Source organism: Heloderma suspectum, chromosome 3, assembly GCF_057233095.1.
Source record: "Heloderma suspectum isolate Gila_16-S chromosome 3, 16-S_ref, whole genome shotgun sequence".
Lineage (NCBI taxonomy): Eukaryota > Metazoa > Chordata > Lepidosauria > Squamata > Helodermatidae > Heloderma > Heloderma suspectum.
This window is the reverse complement of record NC_139460.1, coordinates 21,575,724-21,603,268: the sequence shown is the minus strand read 5'-3', so window position 1 is coordinate 21,603,268 and position 27,545 is coordinate 21,575,724. Positions and strand designations below refer to the sequence as shown.

General features: G+C 45.2%; 1 protein-coding gene across 4 annotated transcripts in view; it reads right to left on the bottom strand.

Annotated features, from left to right (window-relative positions):
* The window catches only part of PIWIL4 (piwi like RNA-mediated gene silencing 4), a 115,752-nt gene that overhangs the window by 15,640 nt on the left and 72,567 nt on the right, over window positions 1–27,545 (bottom strand). For all 4 annotated transcript variants that reach the window (XM_084842623.1, XM_084842624.1, XM_084842625.1 and 1 more), the window contains exons 8-14: window positions 25,962–26,159; window positions 23,986–24,097; window positions 23,115–23,238; window positions 21,708–21,825; window positions 11,832–11,943; window positions 10,462–10,646; window positions 2,226–2,298 (exon numbers count right to left, since the gene is read on the bottom strand). In XM_084842623.1, coding sequence (XP_084698749.1) covers window positions 2,226–2,298; window positions 10,462–10,646; window positions 11,832–11,943; window positions 21,708–21,825; window positions 23,115–23,238; window positions 23,986–24,097; window positions 25,962–26,159 — 922 coding nt within the window. The remainder of the gene's footprint in view (window positions 1–2,225; window positions 2,299–10,461; window positions 10,647–11,831; window positions 11,944–21,707; window positions 21,826–23,114; window positions 23,239–23,985; window positions 24,098–25,961; window positions 26,160–27,545) is intronic.

Sequence of the window (27,545 nt, the reverse complement as noted above, 5' to 3'; positions counted from 1 at the left end):
AGGACCGAATCTAGATACCAATAAATGTTTCAACTGCAAATACTGCCATTCCACTGTAGTGGGCACACCACATTTATCTCACAAAGTTGTAAATAGCAAAAACTCATAATCAACACCCACTAATTAATCCAGGGTAAAAATCCTTTTATCTGTCCAGGTCCACCATAAAAACATTTTTTTTCCAATTCTTAAATCTGGATTTCCCCATAAAGTCAATTTGGCATGGGAAAATGGTCAAAGTGCAATTGGCGTGACATTAAACGCCACACATCTCTGACTGCAATGATTGTAAGAGGCACTCTGTCTGCCTTAATGTGCAGAGAACCCAATGCCATCCATTTAAAGAGAAGATCCAGATAAGAAGATTCCAACACTGACCAAGATGGAAAATCAAATCTGAGTGGAAAAGACCAACATTTAGCACAGGTCAGCAAGCAAGCCCCATGGTATGTAGCTAGATCTGGAAAACCGAACCTGCCTTCGTTAACTGGAAGTTGCATCCTTTTCAAAGATAGTCTTGGTGGAAAGGAACCCCAAAAGAATTTACGAAACAGAGCACTAAGTTTTTGGAAATATTTGCCAAGTATAATATTTCCTGGCATGAAATTTGGGTTACACCTTGGAAAAGGATTTTCTATGTAAAGAATATAATTCCCTCTATTTCTGCTATTCAGGTTGTGAGCGCTGTTACTTGTATAGTCAGAAGAGCACCATCCGTGCACAATAGGGAGGCATCAGCAGCCTTATAGAAATACAACCAAGTACGAGGGTGTGTAGAAGCGGAGGGTGAAACCTAGTGATAGGGGAGAAGCCCCAAAACAGTCTAGTGAGGACAGAGTGTGCTCAGTGGCCATGGAATGCCAACTGACTGCTGAGGGGGAACCGGGGGGGGGGGAATCGCATGGAGTGGCTGGAGTCCTCAACAGCAGCGCCCCACACTGCAACTTTTTGTTATGGGTCCCAGTTCAGTGTATTATATATGTCACGTTCCTTCATCTGCTCCCTTCGCAATCAACACACCCCAGGAAACAAAGCTTCAGGCTAACGCTACTTTATTAGTAAAGGACTAGCTTCTTTACAAATGCAGATTCTAGGAAACTCTCAGACTGCACAGAACCAGCTAATCCACACATTTACGAATATCAACAGAGGAGACGAAGTGGAAGTTAGAGAAGGTGCCAGCAGTCTGGGCATGAACTTCACGGCCAGACTTGCTCCGCAGGGAATGCCCCTCCCCTTAGGGTGGCTCCCTCCTACACTGGCTTTCCATGAGTGGCCAACCTGGTGGAGTGTCTGAGCCCCTGCCCCTAACTCTTTCCCGCTTCATTCTGCAATGGACCCCTAGCGTCCCCTCAAGTCATGCCCCCTTGCCCTTCTCCTCCTCCGAAACTTGAGTTCTCATGGGGAATGAATGGGGGAGCAGCTCAACCTGGACCATCTGTGTGTCAAGGTCTTGGGGAAAAAAGTTTCACCATACCTGGGCTCACTCAGGAGGGTGCCTCCCTCTGTTCCTGCTGTTCCCATTCTGATTCTGAATCTGAGCTGCCAGACATCTCCAAGTGCTCAGATTCATTCCTGACAATAGAATATACATGAGGGGTGCAGAACCTCCTTCAGCCTGAAGGCTGATTCCATTTCAGAGATGTTTCGGGGGCCGAGTTCCACTGGAGAGCGTGGCTGAACGGCAAAAGGGGGTGGGTCTGAAGGCATAAGAAGCAGAGGCAAACTCCCCCCAACCCCAGCATATTGTAGCCTGAATCTCTTAGTGCCACTAACTTAGTGTTAGGAGAGGCATTTCAACCTTTTAGGATGAGCAAAAGACTGCATAAAAGCCAGGAAGTCACCAAACAATGGTTATTGAGGGAAAGGGGGTGAGGCCATCTGAGGCACCTCATTTGGCTCCTGGGAGTGAGGCTCTGAACTCCCTGATATATACAGTCCTTGATACGTTAGCATGATCTGCCAAGTTATGATTGAGAACTGGGGGAGGGAAGCTGCTCCCATAGCAGGGTACCTGGACAACTGCTGACAAGGTGCACACCGAAAAGGCAGTTGTAATCGTCCAAATACGTATGTATGTATGTATAATCAGACAACAGCGGTACCTTCTCAGGAAGTTTTCAAGAGCATCCCCACGCCCCACCAGCAACCCTGAACATCAGCAAGTAACATGCCTCTCTTCAAACACCTTTGAAAAGCCATGCGTCTCTACCCTGCATACGCACCAGCTGTAGTTTGGGATTCACGTGCTGTTGCAGAACTCGTACAAACGCCATGGGACTCTCTTGGACTTGCACGCTGCAGAACACAAAAACCAGAACACACCGGTGAACTTTAGGCACGCTAAACACTGTTGAAGTGACAGTTTGACGCACATCTCATAGAAGGTGGCACACCGACAGCTTCCCAGAGAGATGACACTGAACTTAAGACAGGACTCATCAGCATTCTACCCCCACGCAGTCAACATTTCTGCAGGGATTAAGATGCAAAATTACTTTATGGGGGTGGAAAGAGGAAGATGGTCGGTGGAAATGTAAATCAGAGGAATTACAGTGCATACATGGGGGCAATTAAAATGTCATAAAAGTAGTGAGCAACCCCCCCTCCCAACAACCCAAAAGCCAGTATAGTACAATACACTGTACACAACCAATACAGTGGCTTTTGGATTTTTTTTCCTAAGGGGCACTTGAAGCTTGAAGAGTCTCCAGGTAAGAAATAAAAAGAAACTATGTGGTCATAGCGCCTTTCTTTAGGCTGGGGCTCCTTACCAGTTGTACATGCTGGATGAGTTTATACATGGGGTATTTCCAGATCAGGCTTTTATTGTGTAATCACACTGCCTCATTTGTGGCATTTTACCACCACTACCCTGGTAAAATGTTATGAATAAGGCAATGCGATTTCACAATAAAAGCCTTGGCTAGAATGGTATGGTCCAGATGACATGGTCTTCTTCCGCATATAACTCTCCCATGTTTTCCCACTGCTTCTTCTTTCTTTCCACAAAATAGCCATAGGGGAGGAAAAGGCAAAATAGCTGCACCATGAATTTTGACGAGTAGCATTAGGAGCCCTCCCTCTGGAAGCACCCAGGCTCATGGTTCCCCATAGTTTGATTGACAGCTGTTTAGAAGGCTGCTGAGATTTCCAGTTGCGTGCTATGCATGAATTTGCTGCTGTGTATAGTTAAGGAGGCCCCAGGGCAGAAATCCAGGGTCACCTTGCCTAAAATCCTGGAGCAGCATCTCCATGGGAGTTACCTATGGTCTAATATGGAGAAATTCCTGGCAATAATCAGTTTTGGAGTGCAATAACCAGTGGTCATCCTAGAACTTGTGCACTGTCCGATATCCCCACCAAATCTGCCCACACTATTTCTGACAGATCTGGATGGAATTTGGCTGCTGTTATATGGTTCTGTAGGGGTAATATACCACCTGCTCAAAAACCTTATATTATGCTTCCTTTATAGCTGTATTGATTAATAAGGTAATGAGGGAGATCCAGATAGTGCACCAATCACCTTCCCCTGATGTCTTGCTTAGGTCATTCTCCCATGCATGTACATAGGAGAGGGTGTCTTCAAGAGGGGCGCTTGAGGATATTAGAAATAGAGAATATTAGACTTAATTGCCAGAGCGGGCCTTTGACTGCCTGTTTGACGCAAGATGGGCTAAGTATCACATTTGCACATAACTTTCATACGGAGGTATGAAAACTGTCTTTAAGACAGCCACATAGGGAAAGAAGGTTCTCTTTATCTAATACAAGGGGGGGGGCAACCTGTGGCCCTCCAATGTTTTGCCCTACAACTCCCATCAACCCTCACCAATGGCTATGCTGGCTAGGGCTGATGGGATTTGTAGGCCAAAACATCTGGAGGGCTGCAAGTAGCCCAACCCTAATTTAGCAGATCTATTAAGTCTTTGCTTATCTCCAGATGTGGGTTATTACAGTCAGGGCCAGAAATATTGGAACAAGGATAACTGTTTTGGCAGTTGGCCTCTGTACACCACCACATTGAAGTTGAAAGGAAACACACCCAGATGGGAGCGAAGTCAGGACGTTCAGCTGTAATTCAAAGGGTTTGACAGAAGTGGGGCACTAACCATTCAGGAAGAACAGCCAGTGGCTTACACACACACCCATCGTTGGGGGCTCATAAGTAATGGAACAAACCAACATCATTTCAAACTTAAGGGTCGCCTTTAATACCTGGATGAAAATCCTTTGCAGTCAATGACTGCCTGAAGTCTGGAACCCATGGACATGACCAAATGCTGAGTGTCCTCCCTCGAGATGCTTTGCCAGGCCTTGACTGCAGCTGCCTTCAGCTGCTGCTTGTTTGTGGGACTTTCTGCCTTCAGTCTAGTCTTCAGGAAGTGAAAAGCATGCTCTATTGGGTTGAGATCAGGTGACTGACTTGGCCATTGAAGAACATCCCACTTCTTTACCTGGAGAAACTCTTGGGGAGCTTTTGCTGTATGTTTTGGGCCATTATCCATCTGCAATATGAAGCGGCGTCCTATCAGTTTGGCAGCATTCGGCTGAATCTGAGCAGAAAGTATAGCCCTATACACTTCAGAATTCATCCTGCTGCTTTGATCAGCAGTCAGGTCATCAATAAACAACAGTGACCCGGTTGCATTGGCAGCCATACATGCCCATGCCATAACACTGCCTCCACCATGTTTGACAGAACATGTGGTACGCTTTGTGGTACACTTTGGATCATGAGCTGTTCCTTTCCTTCTCCATACTTTTCTCTTCCCATCGTTCTGGTACAAGTTAATCTTGGTTTCATCAGTCCAAAGAATCTTATTCCAGAACTGGGCAGGCTTTTTTAGGTGTTTGCTGGCAAAGGCTAATCTGGCCTTTCGGTTCTTGAGTGTTACCAGTGGTTTGCACCTTGTTGTGAAGCCTCTGTATTTACATTCATAAAGCCATCTCTTGACTGTAGATGTTGACAATGACATGCCTACCTCCGCAAGAGCGTTCGTGACCTGGCTAGATGTTGTGAAAGGGTTCCTCTTCACTATGAGCAGAATTCTGAGGTCATCCACTTTAGTTGTCTTCCGTGGTCTTCCAGGCCTTTTGCTGTTGCTGAGCTTGCCAGTTAATTCCTTCTTTTTCAGGAAGTTCCAAACTGTTGTATTGGCCACTCCCACTGTTTTAGCTATCTCTCTGATGGGTTTATGTTGTTTCCTCAGCCTAATGATGGCCTCCTTCACTTGCATGGACACCTCTTTGGACCTCATGCTGGGAGTTCCAGTGAACAGCTTCCAAATGCAAATGTAACACTCAGAACCACCTCCAGGCCTTTTATCTGCTTGCTTGGTCATGGGGCACCCAGGAAACAGGCCACACCTGGCCATGCAGCTGCTTGTCAGCCATTCATCCCATTACTTATGAGCCACCAATGACGGGGGGGGGGGTGTATGCCACTGGCTGTACTTCCTGAATGGTTAGTGCCCCACGTTTGTCAAACCCCTTGAATTCGCTCCCATCTGGGTATGTTTCCTTTCAACTTCAATGTGGTGGTGTACAGAGGCCAACTGCCAAAACAGTGATCCTTGTTCCAATATTTCTGGCCCTGACTGTATGTGCCATGAATTCCAGGTGGTGTAGCACCTGTATGTATGTATGTATGTATGTATGTATTTGATTTATTAGCCACCCATCTGGCCGGCTACCCGGCCACTCAATATCAACAGGGATAGCTTGGGCCCTGCGAGTCCCTGCCAAGATCGCAGATAGGTGTATCATCTTTAATTTCTGGGTGTCTAGGATTCATTTGGGTCTGTATTTGGTCCATATCAAACGCTCTACAGCAAATAGCTGCTAACTGCTTGCTCTGTATGTGCCCATTGACTCTCAGCAGACAAGTGCATCCAGTCTACAAGGAATTTGAATTGAGCAGCAGCATAGCATAAATCCATTTTTGGCATAGTTTGCCTCCTTTAGCTTTGAGTCTGCTAAGAATCACTTGCTTCAGCCTCAGCTTGTGAAAACATACACTTGTTACATTAGATAGGGCCTAATGATTAAGGTAAGTTTGATATCAATCAGTGTAGCATGACCGCTTGGAGTAAGAAGATGATTCTTGGGAAGATATTCATCTGTGTCATTGCTAGCCTCGCTCACTCAATAAGATAATCTGAATTTCCATTTCTTAATGTCAGAATGGATTAGTGCATACAAGGCTTGATAGCTGGGTTTATAGAATTCAGGGAAAGAGGGAGAGAGGGGAGCCCCCAAATGTCTTTCAAGTTTTGTGAATAAATTTCACAAAGGAAAATTTATTCTCCAAGCTGGATTGGGGTTCTGCAGGTAGGCTGATAATGAATGACTAACTTATGGATTTGTAGCCACATGCTTCTCCAAAGACAAGACTTTCAGTAGTGCTGATGCTGGATTAGTTATGCAAAGTTGGATTGGTTATGTTGTCTACAAAGAGACCACTTTATATTCTCTATTGTCAATGTATGTGCCTTGGATGGACTGACAGGTGTTAAAACAATGGGAAGTGGTTCAGTTGCTAGAACATATGGTAGTGAGGACAGGGGGCAACAGGGGAAATTGCAGGAAGGCAATTTTCATATCCTTATGAGTCCCACCACAGATGTTAGAGCCGCTGTTCCCAAACTGGCGCCCTTCAGATGGGTTGGACTACAACTCCCATAATCCCCAGCCAGCATAGCTAAGGGTTATGGGGGTTGTAGTCCAACACATCTGGAGGGCACCAGGTTGGGGAAGCCCATTTCAGAGCACGGTTCATGTTCATAAACATCATTTTTAAAAATAGTATTATCTAGTAGATAATCATTATCCAGGATAGCCTCAAACAATTTTTTTACTGCACTACCCCGAGACATCTGCGGTTAGTATATGGGAAGGGGTCAGATCTTTCTTAGATTCCCGTAATACAATTACAAGTGGAATTTACTTTTGAGACAACATGCTTCGGGGCAGACTGGTTAAATGTTCAGATTTCATTCTAAAACCCACTCCTTGATGGCTAGCCATGAATATCTCCCCCGGCAGCAGAAAGTTGTAGATGAAGCCAATGCAACTGATCTCTGTGCCAACTTTCCTGGCCCTGACAAAGGGCAACTCTGCCAAGAACAGGAGGAAGCCTAACTACAGATAGTGCCAAAGCATGATTATAGACTGACTCCCCTTGTCAGCTGGTGGAGCTGTGGCACCATTGCCAGCTGGTGTCCGGTAAATTACTCAGCCAGAACTCTGACGTATTCTAGGACTGGAGCCACTCAATACATGAGAGAGAGAAGAAAAAGAAAGCACAGTAAGCTGTGGAGCTGCAAAGATCAATGCAACGCCTGTGTGAATGCTGATCTTCAGAGTTTCACAACCAACAGTGCAAAACCTGTTCACTGATGGTAGGGTTGATCTTGGCTATAGTAATCTGGTAAGATAAACAAGCCCCACCTTTTTTTGCTTTGTTTTTACAAATGTGAAGATTGCAGAAAGCAGAAGAAAGCCAACATCTGTTCAATGTCTCAGTTAACCATTTATGGACAAGAGTTGGGCCTGATCCATATAAGATTGTGTAAAAACTTCTCATTGCAGCAAATTTGCTATTTATTTGTTGAATAAATTTATCTACTGCTCTTCAGTATTTCTATTCCCAGATGGGCTCTCACAACACTGGAAAAAGGAATGGGCTCCCACAACCCAACAAAGGAATGCTAAGATGTTGGACAAACTATTACATCAAATAAGAACTAGGCAATCCTGATATTTTTCTCTATACAGAACTCAACATAAACTGGGTATGTAAAAGTGCAATGTCTCAGAAAAGCTCCCAGATGATAACTCGATGTGCCCTGAAAATTCCCCATCCCAGGATAGAATCGGAGAGTTGGAAGACTTGGAAATCATCTAGTCCAACTCCCTGCTCAATGCAGGTGCTGCAAAGCAGGGTGCAGCTACAGCAGCCCTGACGGATGGCCATCCAGCCTCTGCTTAAATGCCTCCAGTGAAGGAGAACCCACCACCTCCCAAGGTGATCTGTTCCACTGCTGAACAGCTCTCACCGTTAGGAAGATTCTCCAAATGCTTAGCCAAAACCTGCTTTCCTGCAATTTTCACCCATTAGTTCTAGTCCTGCCCTCAGGAGCAACAGAGAACAAGTCTATTCCATCTTCTGTGTGACAGCCTTACAGATATTTGAAGACCACTATCGTGTCTCCCCTTGATCTTCTCTTCTCTACACTAAACATGCCTAGGTCTTTCAACCGTTCCTCCCAAGCTGAACAAAGTGTTCCAAAATTTGCAAAACCCATCCCATGTGTGAAATTCCACTGAAAGGTCTGCCAGTTCAAAGTAGTTGTATGGATCAGCCACTACACACAAGTCATCCCTTGCATTGCTATAATAAACACAGAAAGAAAAGAGGTGCATTCAGCATGGGACAGGGTTTGTGTATTTTGTCTTCCAAGTTCTTACTCGCCTAAAATGTCAATATTCAACATGGACTATAGAGCAGAAAGCAAAGATGTCAAAGATGTGGGCAAAGTCAATCAAATAAGCGTGCCAGTGTGGAGGAACAACGGTATAAAAACATGGCAAGGAAGAAGCTTATATACAAGCAGGTTTCTGGGATCTCTAATATGATCAAACAGAGAATCCAAGGCATAGGGGTGGGCCTCGTTTTCACCAGCGCCAATTCAAGTATGTGTGTGTTGGCTCTAGCTTGCAGCAAGGCAAACTTGCGGAGGATCAAGCTTCCCAAACAACACCCTGAAAGTGGCTTTGCAGTACTGTACAACAAGCTGAATCCTGCATGTGGTGGTGGTAGCGCATGACTGGCTGGCTATTGTCAAGGAGCCATCATGAACGGCAGCTTCAAGCTGCCACCATGCACCCGATGGTTGGTCAGTAAGATCCCTTATTGCCAGGGTGCAGAACGTCAGACTTGGGGGCCAAATCCAGCCCAACTGGAGTTCCTCAGATGCCCATGCTCCTTTCCCCCAATCGCCAACCGCTGGGTGGTTTTCCAGCTTTTGCATGTTTTGTTGTTGTTGCTGTTCAGTCGTTAAGTCGTGTCCGACTCTTCGTGACCCCATGGACCATAGCATGCCAGGCCTTCCTGTCCTCCGCTCTCTTCTGGAGTGTGCTCAAGTCCATATTCATTGCATCCGTGATGCTATCTAGCCATCTCATCCTCTGCCGTCCCCTTCTCCTTTTGCCTTCAGTCTTTCCCAGCATCAGGGTCTTTTCCAGGGAGTTTTCTCTTCGCATTAGGTGGCCAAAATAGTTGAGCTTCAGCTTCAGTCTCTGTCCTTCCAATGAGCACTCAGGGTTGATTTCTTTAGGATTGACTGATTTGACCTCCTTGCAGTCCAGGGGACTCGTCAGAGTCTTCTCTAGCACCACAGTTCGAAAGCATCGATTCTTCAGCGCTCAGCCTTCCTTACAGTCCAGCTCTCACAGCCATACATTACTACTGGGAAAACCATAGCTTTAATTACATGGACCTTTGTTGGAAAGGTGATGTCTCTGCTTCTTACCAAGCTATCTAGGTGTGCCATAGCTTTCCTCCCAAGGAGCAAGCGTCTTTTAATTTCATGGCTACAGTCACCGTCTGCGGTGATCTTGGAGCCCAAGAAAATGAAATCTGTCACTGCTCCCATTTCCTCCCCTTCCATATGCCAGGAAGTGATGGGACCGGATGCCATGCCCCTCTCTATAAGGCTGAAATGCCTCACCTAAGGCTTAGTTACTGGCAGGAAGAGCTTTAAGTGAAAATATGCTGGCACTTTTGGCCCAGCCCCTTTTGCCTTCAGCCCCACTCACCACCAGAACGCGGCCTCTGAACGCTTCTCTGAAATGGAATTCAGCCGTTGGGCTGAAAGACGTTCTCCACCCCTGCCTTATTGTGAGTGACATACAGACCCGGTTCGCACATCATGGCAGCAATACCTGGGGAATTTATCCTAGGAATTGCAGGGACAAGCGGAGCCCACGAGCCACTTCCGCTTTTAATTAACCCAGGAACACTCATGGTTTGTTGTTGGGTTAACTCTGGGTTGTTTAACCAACAAACAACCCAGAGTTTCTGGATTTGCACATCACGAAACAACCCAGGAAGTGGAAATGTCTTGTATGCTCCACTCGCCCCCACAATTCCTGGATTATGTGTGATGTGTGAACTGGGCCACACAGTACAAAGAAAAACACACCGCTGAGGGCCATTTCATACATTATGCAGGGGTTTGTCACCATATATACAATGGCCAGACAGCAGACAACCAATCCTGGCTCCCCAACTGAGTTTATCAATATGTGTTTGATGCACCCGCATTTTACATTTTTAGGTGTGCACATTTGAAACATCTTAAATGTACATCTATTAAAAAAACCTTAATGTATGAAGAGGCCTCATGAATTGAGGTAAAAAAATGTACAGGTTTGTGGTCTGATGTCTCTCACACTCTGGGAAATTCAATGCGAAAGCCCATGGGACCTCCTACTCTCCTCAAACAGTTCACGAGATTATGGGCTAGCTCGGAATTTCTGTTGCTGCACGCCACTATCCAGTTCTCCAGAGGCACAACGCCAATTATCTTCATATTGCGCATATCTCCAATCCAATCACTGGCGTTTATTGGCATACACTGTCGAAAGAAAATGGAGACACAAATACATCAGTAATTCAAGGGAGAAATGTTATGCATGAACAATCAAATTATGGAAACTTTAAATGCAGCTCCAGCTGGCTGGCCTTAAATTGTACAGAAATTCAGCTTCTCCCTCCAAAACCTCACACACAAGTAAATATCACAGTAAGGAACTGTCCTAATGGTGTTCGTTCTTAGCCGATCGTGAAAATGCTCATATTGCAGTAGCTTCCATCTTCAACGATGGAATCAGTTATACTGCATTTACAAACATTAAGGCTGCAATCCTAAACACATTTACTAGGCCCTCGGGCAGTCTTTCCCAACCTGGTGCCTTCCGGATGCTTTGGACTTCAATTCCCATCAGCCCTTGCTAGTATAGCCAATCGTCAGGAAGCCTGGGAGTTGTAGTCCAAAACATCTGGAGGGCAACAGGTTGGGGAAGGCTGCCCTAAGGAATCAACTCTATGGAGCACAGTGGGACTTACTTCTGAGTAAACCTGCAGATGCTTGTGCTGTAAGAGATTTCATGGTAGAGGTGTTTATAGCAAGGTTGAGCATCCAATTTGTAAGGTAAAACTCTAACAAGCATGATGGCAATATTTATTCAATTAATCGTTTAGATCTGGAGTCTCCAACACGGTGACCATGGGCATCAAGGTGCCCACAGAGACCTCTCTCGGCACCTACCAGGCTCCCGGCCCCTTCTGATTTTTATTTAAGATTTCTAAAAATTATTATTTTTTAAATGGAAGGCTGCCATGTTACAAAGCAAAGGGCTGCCCTTCTACACCATCTTTATTTGGGTTCACAAGAGTGGTTTCGGAGTTCAGACCCCACCTCTGCCTTGTACTTAAGTTCCTGGGCAAGTTACTTTTTTTTTTTTAGTTTCACCAGTTTGCCTTCTTGGAAATGAGTGGTTTATAACAGCCCATAGCAGCCATTTTATGAATGAGCAAGTGCCCCCCCATGACAGCCATTTTGTGAGAGCACCCATAACACTAAACATTCCAAAAAATTGCTGGAGATGTGGGAAAGGGTGGGGAGGAGGAGAGAAGTGAAATGTTCCACAGAACCTGTCGTTGAAGGCAGTGCTTGGAACTGTGCCAGAGCCTCCCCGAACAGGGAGCACATTCAACTATGACATGAAGTAGAGTAAGAAACTGGGCCTCTAATGCTTACCATCTCGTTCTGCATGAGGATTTTTTCTGAGGTGACCACGCGGCCAGTCAGAGAAGCCTGGCACCCAAGCTGTAGCCCCCAGCTTTCTAATTCTAAGCGAGCATCTTTGTTTCTGCAAGAAAATGTATGCCCTCAATGTTATGTTTGCTGAATGGAACAAAGATTCCCCGCTTCTCAGGATAAATAAAGCTGAAGAGGCAAATTATGGGTTGTATCCAACCGTGTCTTTCCACCAGTGGGCAGAATGGATTGCCCCCTTCCTGCTGTGCCCCCCCCCAAATCTGCTCCGGAGGGTTGGGGGGCCCTCTGGAGCAGATATAGGACACAAATGGGGGTGGCTGTGTGTGGAGAAGATGGTTAAGTCCTGTTGTATGAGTGTGCTTCCGTTCATGTGAGTGCTGGATCCAAACCTACATGCTACAAAATGTAGATCACAAGCTGAATATGAGCCAACAATCTGATGTGGCTGCAAAAAAGGCAAATGCTATTTTGGGCTGCATTAATAGAAGTATAGCTTCCAAATCACGTGAAGTCCTAGTTCCCCTCTACTCAGCACTGGTTAGGCCTCATCTGGAGTACTGTGTCCAGTTCTGGGCACCACACTTTAAGAAGGATCCTGACAAGCTGGAGAGGGTTCAGAGGAGGGCAACAAAGATGATCAGGAGATTGGAAACAAAGCCCTATGAAGAGAGACCGAAAGAACTGGGCATGTTTAGCCTTGAGAAAAGAAGACTCAGGGGAGATCTGATAGCACTCTTCAAGTACTTGAAAGGCTGTCACAGAGAGGAAGGCCAGGCTCTCTTCTCGATCATCCCAGAGTGCAGGACATGGAATTATGGGCTCAAGTGACAGGAAGCCAGATTCTGGCTGAACATCAGGAGAAACTTCCTGACTGTTAGAGCAATATGACAATGGAACCAATGACCTAGGGAGGTAGTGGGGTTTCCCACACTGGGGGTGTTCAAGATGAGGCTGGACAGCCATCTGTCAGGGATGTTGTGACTTGGATTCCTGCACTGAGCAGGGGGTTGGACTCAATGGTCTTGTAGGCCCCTTCCAACCCTACTGTTCTATGATTCTAAAATCTTCTGATTTCTATCACAGGTCCAATAAGAACATGGCACAATAGCTGAAAATTGCTTCTGTGTGTGGGGCCCCCATACGGCTAGCATCATGTTTGTACACAGCAAGCCATATGACCTACACCAGAGGCACACAACCTTTTTGGCCTTGAGGGCCACATCCAGCATTGGCTGGGGGCTGCACATCTGCCCGTGAACAAGCACACACACCATAGCCCTATCTTTGTGAAATGTCCCACACACTTATAATTTTTGAAGGGTGCAATAGTGGCCCAAAGCACTCAAGGCTGATTCTGTGCTGTGCAAGACAAAGATCCATGGGGAAAGATGTGGAACAAGCTCCTGATCACCTCTAAACCCAGCATGATGTCAGGGATGATGCTTCCCCCCCCCCCCGCCCCGAGCAAGAAGAAGAGCAAGGTCACAGTAATGAACATAAATTTTGGCTGGTTCCCAAGACCAGCCGGAATCTGTAGAACCCTGCTGGGTGTCCTTGAGGAAGACCGCCTAATCAGGGTGGGCTCCTTTGTTTAGGTATTACTAGCATCTGTACCCCGCCTTTCCAACAAGCTACTAAAAGCAGCAACTATGATATGGTAAAAATATACAATTAAACAGTAATCTCTATAAACATTAATTAGAAGCAATCTAAAACAATACCCTAAATCTAATAAAAAATATAAAGGGTAGCACCCATCAGATCTCATTTTGTTTAATCAGCAGTATCCAAAAATTGTCCATTGAAAAAGGAAAAACCAGTAATGATGGAGCTGGGCGGACTTTCCTCAGAAGTGTGTTCCAGATTCTGGCGATTACAGCAGAACAGGCCTTCTCTCTTATGCCCACCCACCATCTTTCAGACAGTGGGGGACGCAGAGCAGGGCCTCTGAAGTGGATCTCATTTGGGCAGGTTTGTGTGGGAGGAGGTGACTCTTAAGATACTCTGATCCTCCTAGGCTCTTTAGGGCTTTAGAAGGTCAAAACCAGTGCTTCAGGCAGCCCAGAAACAAAATGGTAACTGATGCAGATATCACAGAATTGGAGTAATAACCTAGGCCTGGACTACAGATTCAAGTGAAAATGTTGGCAGCTGCATTTTGGATCGACAGAAATTTCCAAACAATATTTAAAGCAGTGGGGAGTGTGGCCCTGCAGATGTTTTGGCTGTCACCACTGGTGATACTGGCTAAGGCTGATGGGAGTTGTAGGCCAAAACCTCTGGAGGGCCACACATTGCTTGGTCAATCGTGGAAGTGACTCCAGGGCATGAATGACTGAGGCCAGGTCCAATTTCTGTGGAAAAGAACCCAGCTGGCAGATAAGCCCAAAGTGGTAAAAGGTGTTCACAGGAACATAGGAAGTTGCCTTATATTGAATTAAACCACTGGTCCATCTAGCTTGGCACCAGCCTTTCCCAACCTTCAGTCCCCAGATGTTGGTGGACTATAACTCCCATCAACCCAACCATTGGCTGTGGTGGCTGGGGGATAATGGGGACTGCAATCCAAAAATCATCTGGGGAACCCAAGGCTGGAGAAGGCTGGTCTACACTGACTGGGAGTGGCTCTCCAGATGTTCTAACAGGGTGTGCCCAGCTCTACCTGGAGATGCCAGGGACTGAATTTGGGAGGGCCTACATCATGCAATGTGTGTGCTCTACCACTGAGCTATGGTCTTTTCTTTCACATTTCAAGAACACGGCTAGATCCAAGATCAACTCCAAGCTGCACACCAGATTTTTTCAGGGGCGCTGCCACCCCCATTCAAGACTCATCCACAAGGTCACTGTCTCCCCTGGTGTTCTCTGATTTTATACAACATATATCTGAATGAGAACCCAAAGGAGCCGTTCTGGACCACTACTGTCACATGGGAACCAAAACACAGTTAACTGTATCAGATGGCAGTGAAAGCAATGTCTGACAGAAAAAGCATGAATTAATAAATCAGTTAAATTCTATGGAGTAATTATTGAAATCTTGACTTTTTAACTGGAATGGGATAAGCCCATTCCAAACAGAAGGCTGTTCAGCAGCAAGAGAATTTCTGTGAAAACATCCACAGGCATCTCAGGGTGTTTAAAGGAAAAATATTCTTTGTATTCTGTCTGTGCAATAACTGGTTATGGTCCTTTAACTCCATCTAGGGGTTGTAGGCACAGAATAACCTGAACAGTGCCTAAAGCTGCAATCCAATACACTCCTGGGAGTAAGCCCCATGGAATTCAATGAGACTTACTTCTGAGCAGACACGGATATGACTGCTCGGTAATAATTCACTGATGACACTGATATCTGTTAGTTTAAAATCACATCACAGCACAGAGATCAATGCTGTCTCCTTTTGGATTTGTTTATTTAAGGTGCAAACCTATGCATATTTTTTCTCCATATTTAGGAGAAAAAAGTCATAGAACCATAGAATAGTAGGGTTGGAAGGGGCCTATAAGACCGTCGAGTCCAATCCCCTGCTCAATGCAGGAATCCAAGTCACAGCATCCCCGACAAGTGGCTGTCCAGCCTCGTCTTGAATGCCTCCAGTGTGGGAGAGCCCACCACCTCCCCAGGTAACTGGTTCCATTGTCATATTCCTCTAACAGTCAGGACGTTTTTCCTGATGTTCAGACGGGATCTGGCTTCCTGGAACTTGAGCCCATAATTCTGTGTCCTGCACTCTGGGCTGATCGAGAAGAGAGCCTGGCCTTCCTCTCTGTGACAACCTTTCAAGTACTTGAAGAGCGCTATCCTATCTCCCATCAGTCTTTTCTTCTCAAGGCTAAACATGCCCAGTTCTTTCCGTCTCTCTTCGTAGGGCTTTGTTTCCAGTCCCCTGATCATCATCTTTGTTGCCCTCCTCTGAACCCTCTCCAGTTTGTCTGCATCCTTCTTAAAGTATGGCGCCCAGAACTGGACACAGTACTCCAGATGAGGCCTAACCAGTGCTGAGTAGAGGGGAACTAGCACTTCACGCGATTTGGAAGCTATACTTCTATGACTGCAGCCCAAAATAGCATTTGCCATTTTTGCAGCCACATCACATTGTCGGCTCATATTCAGCTTGATATCGACAACAATTCCAAGATCCTTCTTGCTTGTAGTATTTTTGAGGCAAGTATTCCCCATCTTGTAGCTGTGCATTTGGTTTCTTTTTCCTAGGTGCAGAAATTGGCATTTATCCCTGTTAAATGTCATTCTGTTGTTTTCTGCCCAGCGCTCCAGTCTATCAAGATCACTTTGAATTTTGCTTCTGTCTTCCAGGGTAATAATAAAAATAATAAATAAAAATGTTGACGAGCACTGGGCCCAGGACTGAGCCCTGAGCTACCCCACTCGTTACCTCTCCCCAATTTGAGAAGATCCCATTGAGAAGCACTCTTTGAGTCCGATTCTGTAGCCAACTGTGGATCCACCTGATAGTTGTTTCATCTAGCCCACTTTGAGCTAGTTTGCTCATCAGGAGATCATGGGGCACTTTGTCAAAAGCTTTGCTGAAGTCGAGGTATATGATGTCCACAGCATTCCTACAGTCCACAAGGGAGGTGACCTGATCAAAAAATGAGATCAGATTCGTCTGGCAGGATTTGTTCTTGACAAAGCCATGTTGGCTTCGAGTAATCACTGCATTGTTTTCAAGGTGCTCCCAGATGGATTGCTTTATCATCTGCTCCAGAATTTTCCCAGGGATTGATGTCAGACTGACTGGTCTGTAGTTCCCAGGTTCCTCCTTTTTGAAGACAAGGACAACATTAGCCCTCCTCCAATCATCTGGCACTTCACCCATCCTCCATGATTTCTCAAAGAGAATAGACAGTGGTTCTGAGAGTTCTTCTGCCAGTTCCTTTATTACTCTAGGGTGCAGTTCATCTGGCCCTGGAGATTTGAACTCATTCAGAGTAATTAGGTGTTCCTTGACCATATGCCTATCGATCTCAAGCTGCAATCCTGCCCCTTCAGCCTCTACTTCGCCTTTGCCTGGGGGCTCATAGCCCCCTTTTGGGAGAAGACTGAGTCAAAGTAGGAATTGAGCACTTCTGTCTTTTCTTTGTCATCTGTTATCATTTTGCCATCTGTCAGGGTTGGAACTGAGCCCATAGAGCCCCAAAGCAGCTCTGATTCTGAGGAAGAGCTACAGCCCGTGGGAGAGGAGCCCGCTCGTCTCTCAGAGGCGAAGCTGCAGGGAGAGGCCCCCACAGTTCACATTCCTGAGAGAGATAGTGACCCTGGTAGCGAAAGAGCGGGAGAGCGGTTGTTACTAGATGCAAGGCGCCGGCGCAGAGAGAGGTGCGAGGTAGAGGGCACCGAGAGGAGGCGCTCAGCCTGCTTGGCACTCCGGGAACGGCTGCGTCCCAATGCCCCATGGGTAAGGGCGGGAGCCTCCCCTCCTAGCCCATAAGTTTCAGAGCTTTTCCCGCCCTTCTCCAAACGGGGACCAACTGCGTACATGGAGCTTAGGTTACTCTGCTATGATATTACTCCTTGCTTAGTCGCTGGCAATTAGCATCTGAAAGAGTCATTAGGTTGTAAAGGAATAAAGCCTTGGAAAGAATCCCTTTTGTCTGCATTTTGTTTTGGCAACTGGAGGAGACTTTAAGAGGCAGCTAGGGTGCTCCTGACACCATCCTTATTTAATAGTTGAACCACCGTTTCTTTCCTCTGTCTTTTACTATGCATGTATCTGAAGAAAGTCTTTTTGTTGCTTTTAGCATTCCTCGCTAACCTCAGCTCATTCTCAGCATTAGCCTTCCTGACGCCATCCCTGGAGTTCTGTGCTACCTGCCTGCACTCTTCGTTCGTAGCTTGGCCTTCCGTCCAATTCCTGTATGTGCCCTTTTTTGTTTTCAGGTCGTCTCTAAGCTTTTTGTGAAGCTACATTGGCTTCTTCTGTTGTCTTCCACCTTTTCTTCTTGTTGGAATTGTTTGTAATTGTGCCTTGAGAATTTCCTTTAAAAAAACTCGCACCCATCTTTTACTCCTTTTCTCATTAGAGTCGCTTGCCATGGGGCCTTACTGATCATTGTTCTGAGTTTATTAAAATTGGCTTTCCTAAAATCCAGGGTATGCGTTTGGCTACACTCGGCTTTTGCTTCCTTTAGAACCAAGAACTCAAGTATAACATGGTCACTTTCCCCCAGAGTTCCACAACTCCTACTTTATCCACTAAGTCATCTCTGTTGGTTAGGATCAAGTCAAGGATAGCCAATCCTCTAGTTCCTTCCTCTACTTTCTGTAGGAGGAAGTTATCCACAACACAAGTCAGGAATCTCTTGGAGGGGCCATGTTTAGCAGAATTTGTCTCCCAACAAATATCGGAAAAATTTAAGTACCACATTACTACTACATCATGCTTCCTTGAAACATTGGCTATTTGCTTTTCAAAAGTTTCATCCTCGTCTTCTCCTTGACTGGGTGGCCAGTAGTAGACTCCAACCACCATGTTTCTTTTATTCTTGGCTCCATTTATTTTAACCCAGATGCTCTCGATGGGGCTACCAAGCTCATCCTCCTGTATTTCTGTGCAGATATATGTATTTTTAACATATAGTGCTACTCCACCTCCCTTTCTGTTCCTCCTGTTCTTTTTGAACAAGTTATATCCTTCAATTGCTGTATTCCAGTCATGGGAGTCATCCCACCAAATTTCAGTTACACCTATCAAGTCATAATTTCCCTCCTGTATTAAGAGTACAAGTTCGTTCTGTTTGTTTCCCAGACTCTGGGCATTAGTGTATAGACATTGAAGACCATGTGCTTCATAGTCTGACTTTCTTCCTACATGTTTCTGAAGACTATTACTAGGTGCTATTGGAGCTGTTCTCTCCGTTGTGGTATGTGAGCCTTCGTCCATTGTTACCCCCAACTTTACATCTCCCTCCCCTGTAGGATTCAGTTTAAAGCCCTCCTGATGAAGTTCTTCATGCTGTGGCCAAACACATTCCTACAACTCCCTGTGTGCCTCAGGCAGCCATGCTAGCTGGGGAATGCCGGGAGTTGTAGAACTTTTTCCTGTCTAAAGATGTACAGGACTGCACCCTCAATGTATTTCTAGGCCAGTTTTCAGGGCCATGACCTCACAAAGCAGTATATGTAACAATAAATGATAACAAAGACACACGAGTCACACCAAATTTGCATTCACAAATACTTAAAAGCCATTCTTAAGTCATTTAAACCAATTACACTCTTAGAAGGCAGCACTGAATACGTTTTTTGAAAGCCTGAACTGAAGGGGCTAAGTGTAATTCCATAGGACTTCCATAGCTGAGGGTCACTGCCAAGAAGGCCCTATCACTTATGCCAGACAACCTGATTGTTTTTTCCCCTATCTGATTACCTTATATATGCTGTTAAAAGGTTCACTTCAAGCTATAATTTCCTTTGTATACATATAGAACCAATTCTCACATCACTTTTTAAAAACATTCTGTTCTGCAACTGAACATAACATAGACACATGCATCTCACAACAAGGGAAGGGCAGGTGCAGTTCTCTTGCACAGCTCTTGTGCACTGCGATGGTGCTTGTGCGAGAGAACATCCAGATATATTAGGATCCCAGCTTGAGATGTGGCTGAAGTGATAGAGCGGCTAGGAGAATCAGGAAGCCCGTCTGAACTGCACATCTACCAAGAATTCAAAAGGTGGCCTGAAGCAAGTCACCTGTCTCAGCCTCAGAGTCCCCCCCTCCAATAGGGGGAGGAGTTTCTGTCCAACACATCTGGGGGGAACCAGGTTGGGGAAGGCTATTTGAACACATTGAAGTACTACCTAAGCCTGAAATGATTTCAGGCTAGGATACCTAAAGGACCATCTTGTTCCGTAGGAATCCGATAGTCCCTTAAGCACCACTAAGGAGGTTCCCTTGCATATCCCACCTGCATCTGAGGCACAGTTGGTGGGAACCTGGGAGAGCGCTTTCTCTGTGGCTGCACCCAGACCGTGGCACTCTCTGCCCTGGGGAGATCCACTGGGCCCCCTCTTTCTCCTGCACCACTCCCAAAGTGTGGAATGCTCTCCTTCCAGGGAGAAGGCTGTTCCCACTCTCTCGGCTTTTCGAAGGGGAAAAGCATCTTTTCAATTCGGCCTTTAAAATGGTTTGAGTGACTTTAATGTTTTCATATTTTGATATGGTTTTATCGTTGGTTTTTTTTGTTTTGTTATTACTGTTTTTTTACTGATTTGCTGTACACCACCTTGGTGACTCGTATTTATCTGTGATATTTATATACCACTAAATATAATAAAATCCCTATATGGTTCACATATAAAAATTAAAATCACTTTCAAAACACAACATTAAAAACTATTCCAATGACAACACAAGCCATACAAGGAGCAGTAAGATGGAGCAGCATGATTAATTTAATTACAACCCAGGGAAAGGCTGGGTGAACACGTGCATTTTCAGGAGGCGCTTGAAAGATGCCACATTTTCTGCCTCCCGAACTGCACAGGGGACGGATTTCCAAAGGGTGCAAGTATTGCATGGCAACATTCCATTATGTTCAGAATGATCAGCAAAGGTCTCCTCTGATGATCTTAAAGGTTGGCTGGATACATACATACATACATACAGAAAGACGGTATGCTAGATATCCTGGTCCCAAGTTGTTTAAGGCTTTGTATGGCGATAACATAACCTTTGCTTTCGAACTGTGGTGCTGGAGAAGACTCTTACGAGTCCCCTGGACTGCAAGGAGGTCAAATCAGTCCATCCTCAAGGAAATCAACCCTGAGTGCTCATTGGAAGGACAGATAATGAAGCTGAAGCTCCAATATTTTGGCCACCTAATGCGAAGAGAAAACTCCCTGGAAAAGACCCTGATGCTGGGAAAGACTGAAGGCAAAAGGAGAAGGGGACGGCAGAGGATGAGATGGCTAGATAGCATCACGGATGCAATGAATATGAACTTGAGCACGCTCCGGGAGAGAGCGCAGGACAGGAAGGCCTGGCGTGCTATGGTCCATGGGGTCATGAAGAGTCGGACACGACTGAACGACTGAACAACAACAACAACATAACCTTGTATGTGGCTCTTGTGGAAAGGAGGTACAAAACAATACAATAAATACATATATGGCCTCGAGTGCCATGTTTCTTGGTAGAAACGTGGGGTACAAATCAACCAAATAAAGGGTAGAATCCAAGTAAAGTCCTACTTACAGTAGACCCATTAAAATGAATGGGATGTCTAACTTAAGCCCCATTCATTTCAGTGGGTCTACTCTAAGTAGGACTTTACTTGGATTCTATCCAAAATATTTTGCCTCACGCCTTGACCCTTTGATAAGTTGGTCAACCTCTATTATAAAGAAGGCACCATCTACTAGTAAGGGCTGAGGCATTATGAAGTACAAGTGCCCACGCCTAGCATAACTTATAAACATGTAAATTTACATATATGTTACATCCAAAATAGAGATGTAATATTAAAGTGTGGAATACCTCCATTTTCTTTTAACATGAAAGCATGACTCTTTAACATCGAAACTGTGGAGAAACTTTCTAATGTACCTTATTAAAAAACTGAGAAAAACTGCTTATGTATTTATTTAATTTAATTTCTATACCGCCCAATAGCTGAAGCTCTCTTCGGCTACTGGAGACAGATCAGGCCCGTGGGCCAACAGTTGGCCAATTGTTCTGTACATTATCATGTGCAACTATCACAAACTGAAATATCTGTCTGTCTATAACACACTTTTGGAAGCTGTAACTGAAGCCATCCCAAGCAAGAACACGGCAGACGCGCAAATCAGGCAAGAGAACTTTAGAAGCAAGCCTGATGTCAAATTACCTCTGAATGTTGTCAGCTAGTCTAGACAGCCGTTGGTGTCTGCGCTCCGGAGACAAGTGAGTTTCTTGGGCCAAATCTTTCATCAAACGGAAGTCAGAAGTTGCACGGCTGCTCAAACCTAACAGACAATTTGGGGATCTTTTAATGGACTGTGAAATCAATTTTGTGGCCGATGGGGTGGGGAAAATGGGTTAAAAGGGGGGTGCAAAGGCATCCCATTTCCCACCTCTTTCAAGAAGAGATATTATTTACACTACTTTGAACACCATGTAGTTAGAATGCCTAAGAGCTGGTCTACACATTCAGAATAATCCCATGGTATCACTTCAGACTGCAGTGGGAGGGAGGTGGGACTGCATATTTAAATGCTTTCCCAATGTAAAATCAAAACAAACAAATCCTGCCTGACCTTTGGAATCTAGCATATTACTGGGGAGTGTTGTAGCCATTGCACTAGCAGGTGCTATTGACACTGTGCAAGTGCTGATTTCTGCTAGTGTAGTGTCAATAGTGCTAGTGCATGGGCACTGTTGGCTCCTTCCCTGTGTCTCCACATCCAGGGAGGCTGCTAGGAGGGGCAGGGAGACTTACAAACACATTGAACCACCTTATACTATGTCTGACTGGTCTATCAAGGCCAGTACCGTCTTGCTCTGACAGGCAGCAGCTCCCCAAGGCCTCAGATGGAGGCCTTTCCCAGCCTTCCTCTACTTGGAGATGCCAGGGATTGAACCCGGGGCCTTCTGCATGCAAAGAATGTGCTCTGTCACTATGGCTTCCCCCCATGTGATGTGTACTCTACATTCAAGCTTCCACTGGCTTATGCTGGAAACTTCCATACTTTCCCAAAGCAAATTGCCTCGAAGTCCATTTGGCCATGAGCTATGTCTATAAGCCAGGGCTGGAGAACCTCAGGCCTGGGGGGCCAAATCCAGCCCACCCGGGGTTTCCCAGATGGCCATGCCACCGTCTCTTGGCCCCACCCCCTTTCCCCCAACCATTTCATTTCATTTATTACATTTCTATACTGCCCCATAGCCAAAGCTCTCTGGGCAGTTCACAAAAACTAATTGTTTGGTGGTTTCCTGGCTTTTGTGCAGTTTTCCCCCCATTCTTAAAGGTTGAAATGCCTCTCCTAAGGCTGAGTTACTGGCAGTAAGAACTTTAAGCTGGTATTTTGGGCCCCATCCCTTTTACCCTGCCCACAGATAGAATGTGTGTGCCCCCCCCCCCGAGTTTCCCGGAAATGGAATTTGGCTCTCAGGCCCAAAGAGATTTAAAACCCCTGCTATGAGCCTTGAATATCGAGGAACCAGACAAAATTCAGTTTGGCTGCTTTAAGTTCACAACTCTAAACATAAACTGCTGCTCTAATGGGGCAGATCTCTGAAGTTAACAGTTCCTTACCTGTCAGGTAGCAGAATTCAGGGATCAGGTGGACCACACGAGGCTCAACAGTGCTGCCAGCCTTAGTCTTCAGGTGGCTAACCAGCAGGGGTTGATTTAGGTCAGTCATGACTGCATCATACTGCTGTTCAGGGAAATATAAAACTAGAGGTGGGCAAATGAATCTTGTTTTGTGTCCATGGTGCTATTGACAGAAGTACAAGTTACCTGACAAAATTGAACTTCCCACTGAACTGGAGCATTTGCATTACTAAGGACATTTTCCCAGACTTTATTTTATTTATATATTTTACAAAGTGCCTTGCCGCCAAAAATGGCACTCGTCAGCTAACAATAATGAAACAGATTAAAAATAAAAGATGAATTACAACCTAACATAAAAACCTCTCCATTAAAACACCATTTAAAACACAGCGAAGAAAGAAATAGACAGCACCCAGCCAACTAACACCCCCATCAGCTACAGACCAGCTTACACACCAAAGGCCTGCTTAAATAACAATGGCTTTGCCTGCCCGCAGAAGGATAACAGAGATGAAGCCAACCTGGCCTCCCTCAGCAGGTAGTTCCGAGCCTGGAAGAGGCCACACAGAAGGCCCTCTCTCACGTCCCTACCAAACATGCCGGTGATGGAACCTCCCCAGAAGATCTTAAAACCTGGGCAGGTTCATATGGGAGAATGTGGTCTTACTTGGCTGAATGTGGTCTTTCAGCCAAGTTATGCAGGGGATTCCATAGCCACTGGACTCCCATTCTTCCAATATTTCACAACTGAGGTCTTTCCCCAGTTTTCTAACATACTTATTTTGTGTTTGGTCTAGACTAACAAGAAAGAGTAGAGTCTTCCCACAGAACACTGGTTCTTATTTACCTGTTTGTAGTAATCTACATAAGAGATCTGTGTGCCGTCACGTTTCTGGAATGTATCTGTTGGCTTCACAAACCACTCAATATCGTCAATACGGTAGGTCTTGTTGTTGTATCTGAAATAATTAAGAGCACAAATATTCCAAATAGGGATGTACGAGAATTTCGTTTCTGCTCACAAACATGAGAACATGTCCACTGAAAATGTTTGCGAATTATGGAATAAGTGCTCACATTTGATTTGCGCAACTTTCCATGTTCGATTTTGCCCAAATGTCCAAATTTACACTAATTTTAAGATCTGCTCCAGTTCAGTCTACAGGGGAAATTCGTGCAAGTTGTGGTTTTTGTGCAAATTTCACATTTGTTCTGTGCAATTTTCCTGTTCACGCAAAATGAGCAGCGATTGCAAACACAATATAAATCGATCGCGAGATGAGCAGCAAACAGATATTTGGATAATCTTGGTGAACTTGAACATCACTTGTTCGCCCAACCCTAATTCCAAATACCCATCCTAGCCTGTCATAGACCCAACCTGATTCAGCAGAATTCTCTCTTCCACTAAGATTCAGTGCCAACAATACGCCAGGGATGACCTGCGCTTAAAAAAAAAAAAAAGTTCTACTTCTATTACAGTGAAAACTGTAAACTCAGTTGGGGAGGGCTATGGGTCGGTGGAACAGCATAGGCTTTGTATACAGAAGGTGCCAGGTGCAATCCCCAGCATCACCAAGGAGGGCTGGAAAAACTCCTGCCTGAAACCCTGGAGAGCCGCTGCTGGTCAGTGTCAACAATTCTGGCTAGACGGAAAAAAGAAAAGACACACACTGCCATTTTTCTTTCCAGGAAGGGTATGTGTGAAGGGCTTTTTTTAAAGCTGAAGTTAGCCCTGGTGTATTTATTCATTTATTTTATTGAAACATTTTAAAAGTGCCCTATATTGTTACAGATACCAAGATGATGCATAAAAGTATGAATCAAATCACACAAAATACAATAAGGGTGCAATTCTATGCATGTTTAGACAGAGGGAAGTCCTACAACAAAGTCCTCCCAGCATTCCCCAGCCCTAAAAAACACTTACAGCACAATCTATACATGTCTACTCAGAAGTATGTCCCATTAAATTCAGTAGGGCTTCCTCCCAAGTACAGGATTGCAGCCAAACACAACATAAAACTCCGCAGACGTTTTTTCCGCTACTTGGCAGGAAAATGTTCCATCCCAATACTAACCTAATCTCTCTAGGTGATTATGGGGGTGGACAGAAAGTAGATTGAGATCTACTAGTCAAACTCTGGATGACTTGCAGCAGATTGGCAAGGCTTTCTGACTCCCAATTGTTTAGCAACAGCAACAACATAATGACCTTTTCCACCTAAATTAGGCTGCTGTAATAAAGAAAGGTTGGGGTAACCAGGAGCAGACTTTGGTGTAAAAGGAAGGAACATAAGAAGCTGCCCTATACTGAGTCAGGCCACTGGCCCGCCTGGCCTAGCATTGTCAACACTGACTGTTCTCCAGGGTTTCTGAAGGAGTTTTACCTGCCCTTACCTGGAGATGCTGGGGACTGAACTTGGAACCTTCTGCATGCGAAGCAGGTGCTCTACCACTGAGCCACGGCCCTAACTCTTTGACTGTAAGGTCAGTTCAGTTCCGAAAACAAATTCCTAGGCTCAGATTGTGCTCAGAAACACCCTTTTCTTTAATGCTAAGTGTCTGTCTTTTGCATCTGGTTTTGGGTGGTGGATTTGGGGCTTCCAGTAAAAAACAAAGTAGACCTGACAAGACTGAATCTTGCCCAGCTCTGAGCACAGCCTTACAAGCTGTTAATTGACGGGGAAGGAGATTCATACAGGGAGAAGCTCTCCAAGATGTATTTTAAAACAATAAAATGGATTATAATTCTTGGCTCCTTTTATGAACTCAGCATCCATTCGAAAGACACCACGCAATTTCCAAAACAGCAAACATTACCTTGTAAGAACGATCAGCCCCACCAGTTCCTTTTCACACGTCTCTGGGAAACGCGACCGGTCCACACTGTCATACAGGTTTGTCATGAACTCCAAAACATTTTCGCTGCGCATGACTTTGTGGCTAACGTCCGCACATAGCATCACGCTGTTCTCAAACTGTCCAACAGACACAGCGAACCCTGGCCAAAGAGTCAGCCTGAAAGAAGAAGAGAAAGACAAATCTGGGTTGACCTGATACATGTCCTCTCCCAAAGGCTATGGATGAGTGAGAAGCCCCAACTGAGGAAGAAAGAGGTTTCCTGAACCTGAACTCCCCCGCCCCCCGTAAAGTTCTAAACTTTTAAGGGTGGATCCAGATGACGGTTTTAGAGGGGGGGGACAATGTTCATCAAGTACACATCCATCTTGCACCAGGATGGCTATCGGTGCCAGCCCAGAACAGTCAACTAAGGAGAGCATCCTAAGATACTGCACCAAACAACAGACACTATGTAAAATGTTCAATTGATTTATGGAATGATTTTAATGAAATAAACATTTTGGTGAAACAAAATAAAATGCTAATCTATTCCCAAGCCAAAAAACTAAAAACTACACAGTGACCAGTTTGTTGTGAAGCTGGAAAAAATCCTGCCTACCTTAACAGCCTGAAAGAAATACAAGATAGGAAAAGAATGAAGCCAACTGGTGTGCAGCGGCATAGCCTTGCAGGAAGTGAACACTGCTAAAATTGACAAATGGGAGAGGGGGGAATCATGCCCTCTTCCCCTTGACTACTCAGTACATTCAATGGAAGGACATGCAAAAAGGCATCACCCTTGCTTGTCAATCATCCTAGTGCATTTGCTTTTATTGACCCTAATGCTGGAAGACAGAAGAGGTTGGGCAGAAAGACCTCTGGCACATTTGTCTTTATCTCTGAGCAAAAAAAGGGCTAGATACTTTTCTTTTCATAATGAAAGCTAAAAATGTCAATGTAGAGGCCTGGAATGTGAGAAGGGGGCAGGTCTCCATAGCTGAAGCTCTGCTTCTAGCCCCATGTCAAAGTTTTCAGCCTGGAAGTATATTCTGAAGCAGTGGAGATCGCAGAGCAACACGCACAGTCCTTGCTATGTCTTACACCAGTGATATTCCATTGTCTCTCTTTCAGGAAACCTTTTCACATTGGCTGGGTTCACACAACACGCTAATCCATACTCAGTGGTTGAGTGTGGGTTGTTGTTGAACTGTGGGTTGTTTATTGAACCATGGGTTACCCAGGACATTTTCCGCAGGGTAGCTTGTTAACCATGCAATGTGTCTTATTTTTCTTGAACAAGCCACCTTGAGAATTGTTGTTGGGTTGTTCAGGGTGGTTAACAAGCCATCCTGTGGAAAATATCCTGGGTTCAGAGAACATGCTAACCTACAGTTTGACAAACAACCCATGGTTAACAATAACCCACACTCAACCACTGAGTGTGGGTTAGCGCGTTGTGTGAACCCAGCCATTGACTCGTCTGTCAAGGAACGCCAACAAGCCACAAAGCAGTCCGATATGTTTCCCAGGGTACGTGCTCAGTTCACGAAGGTACCAGCCAGA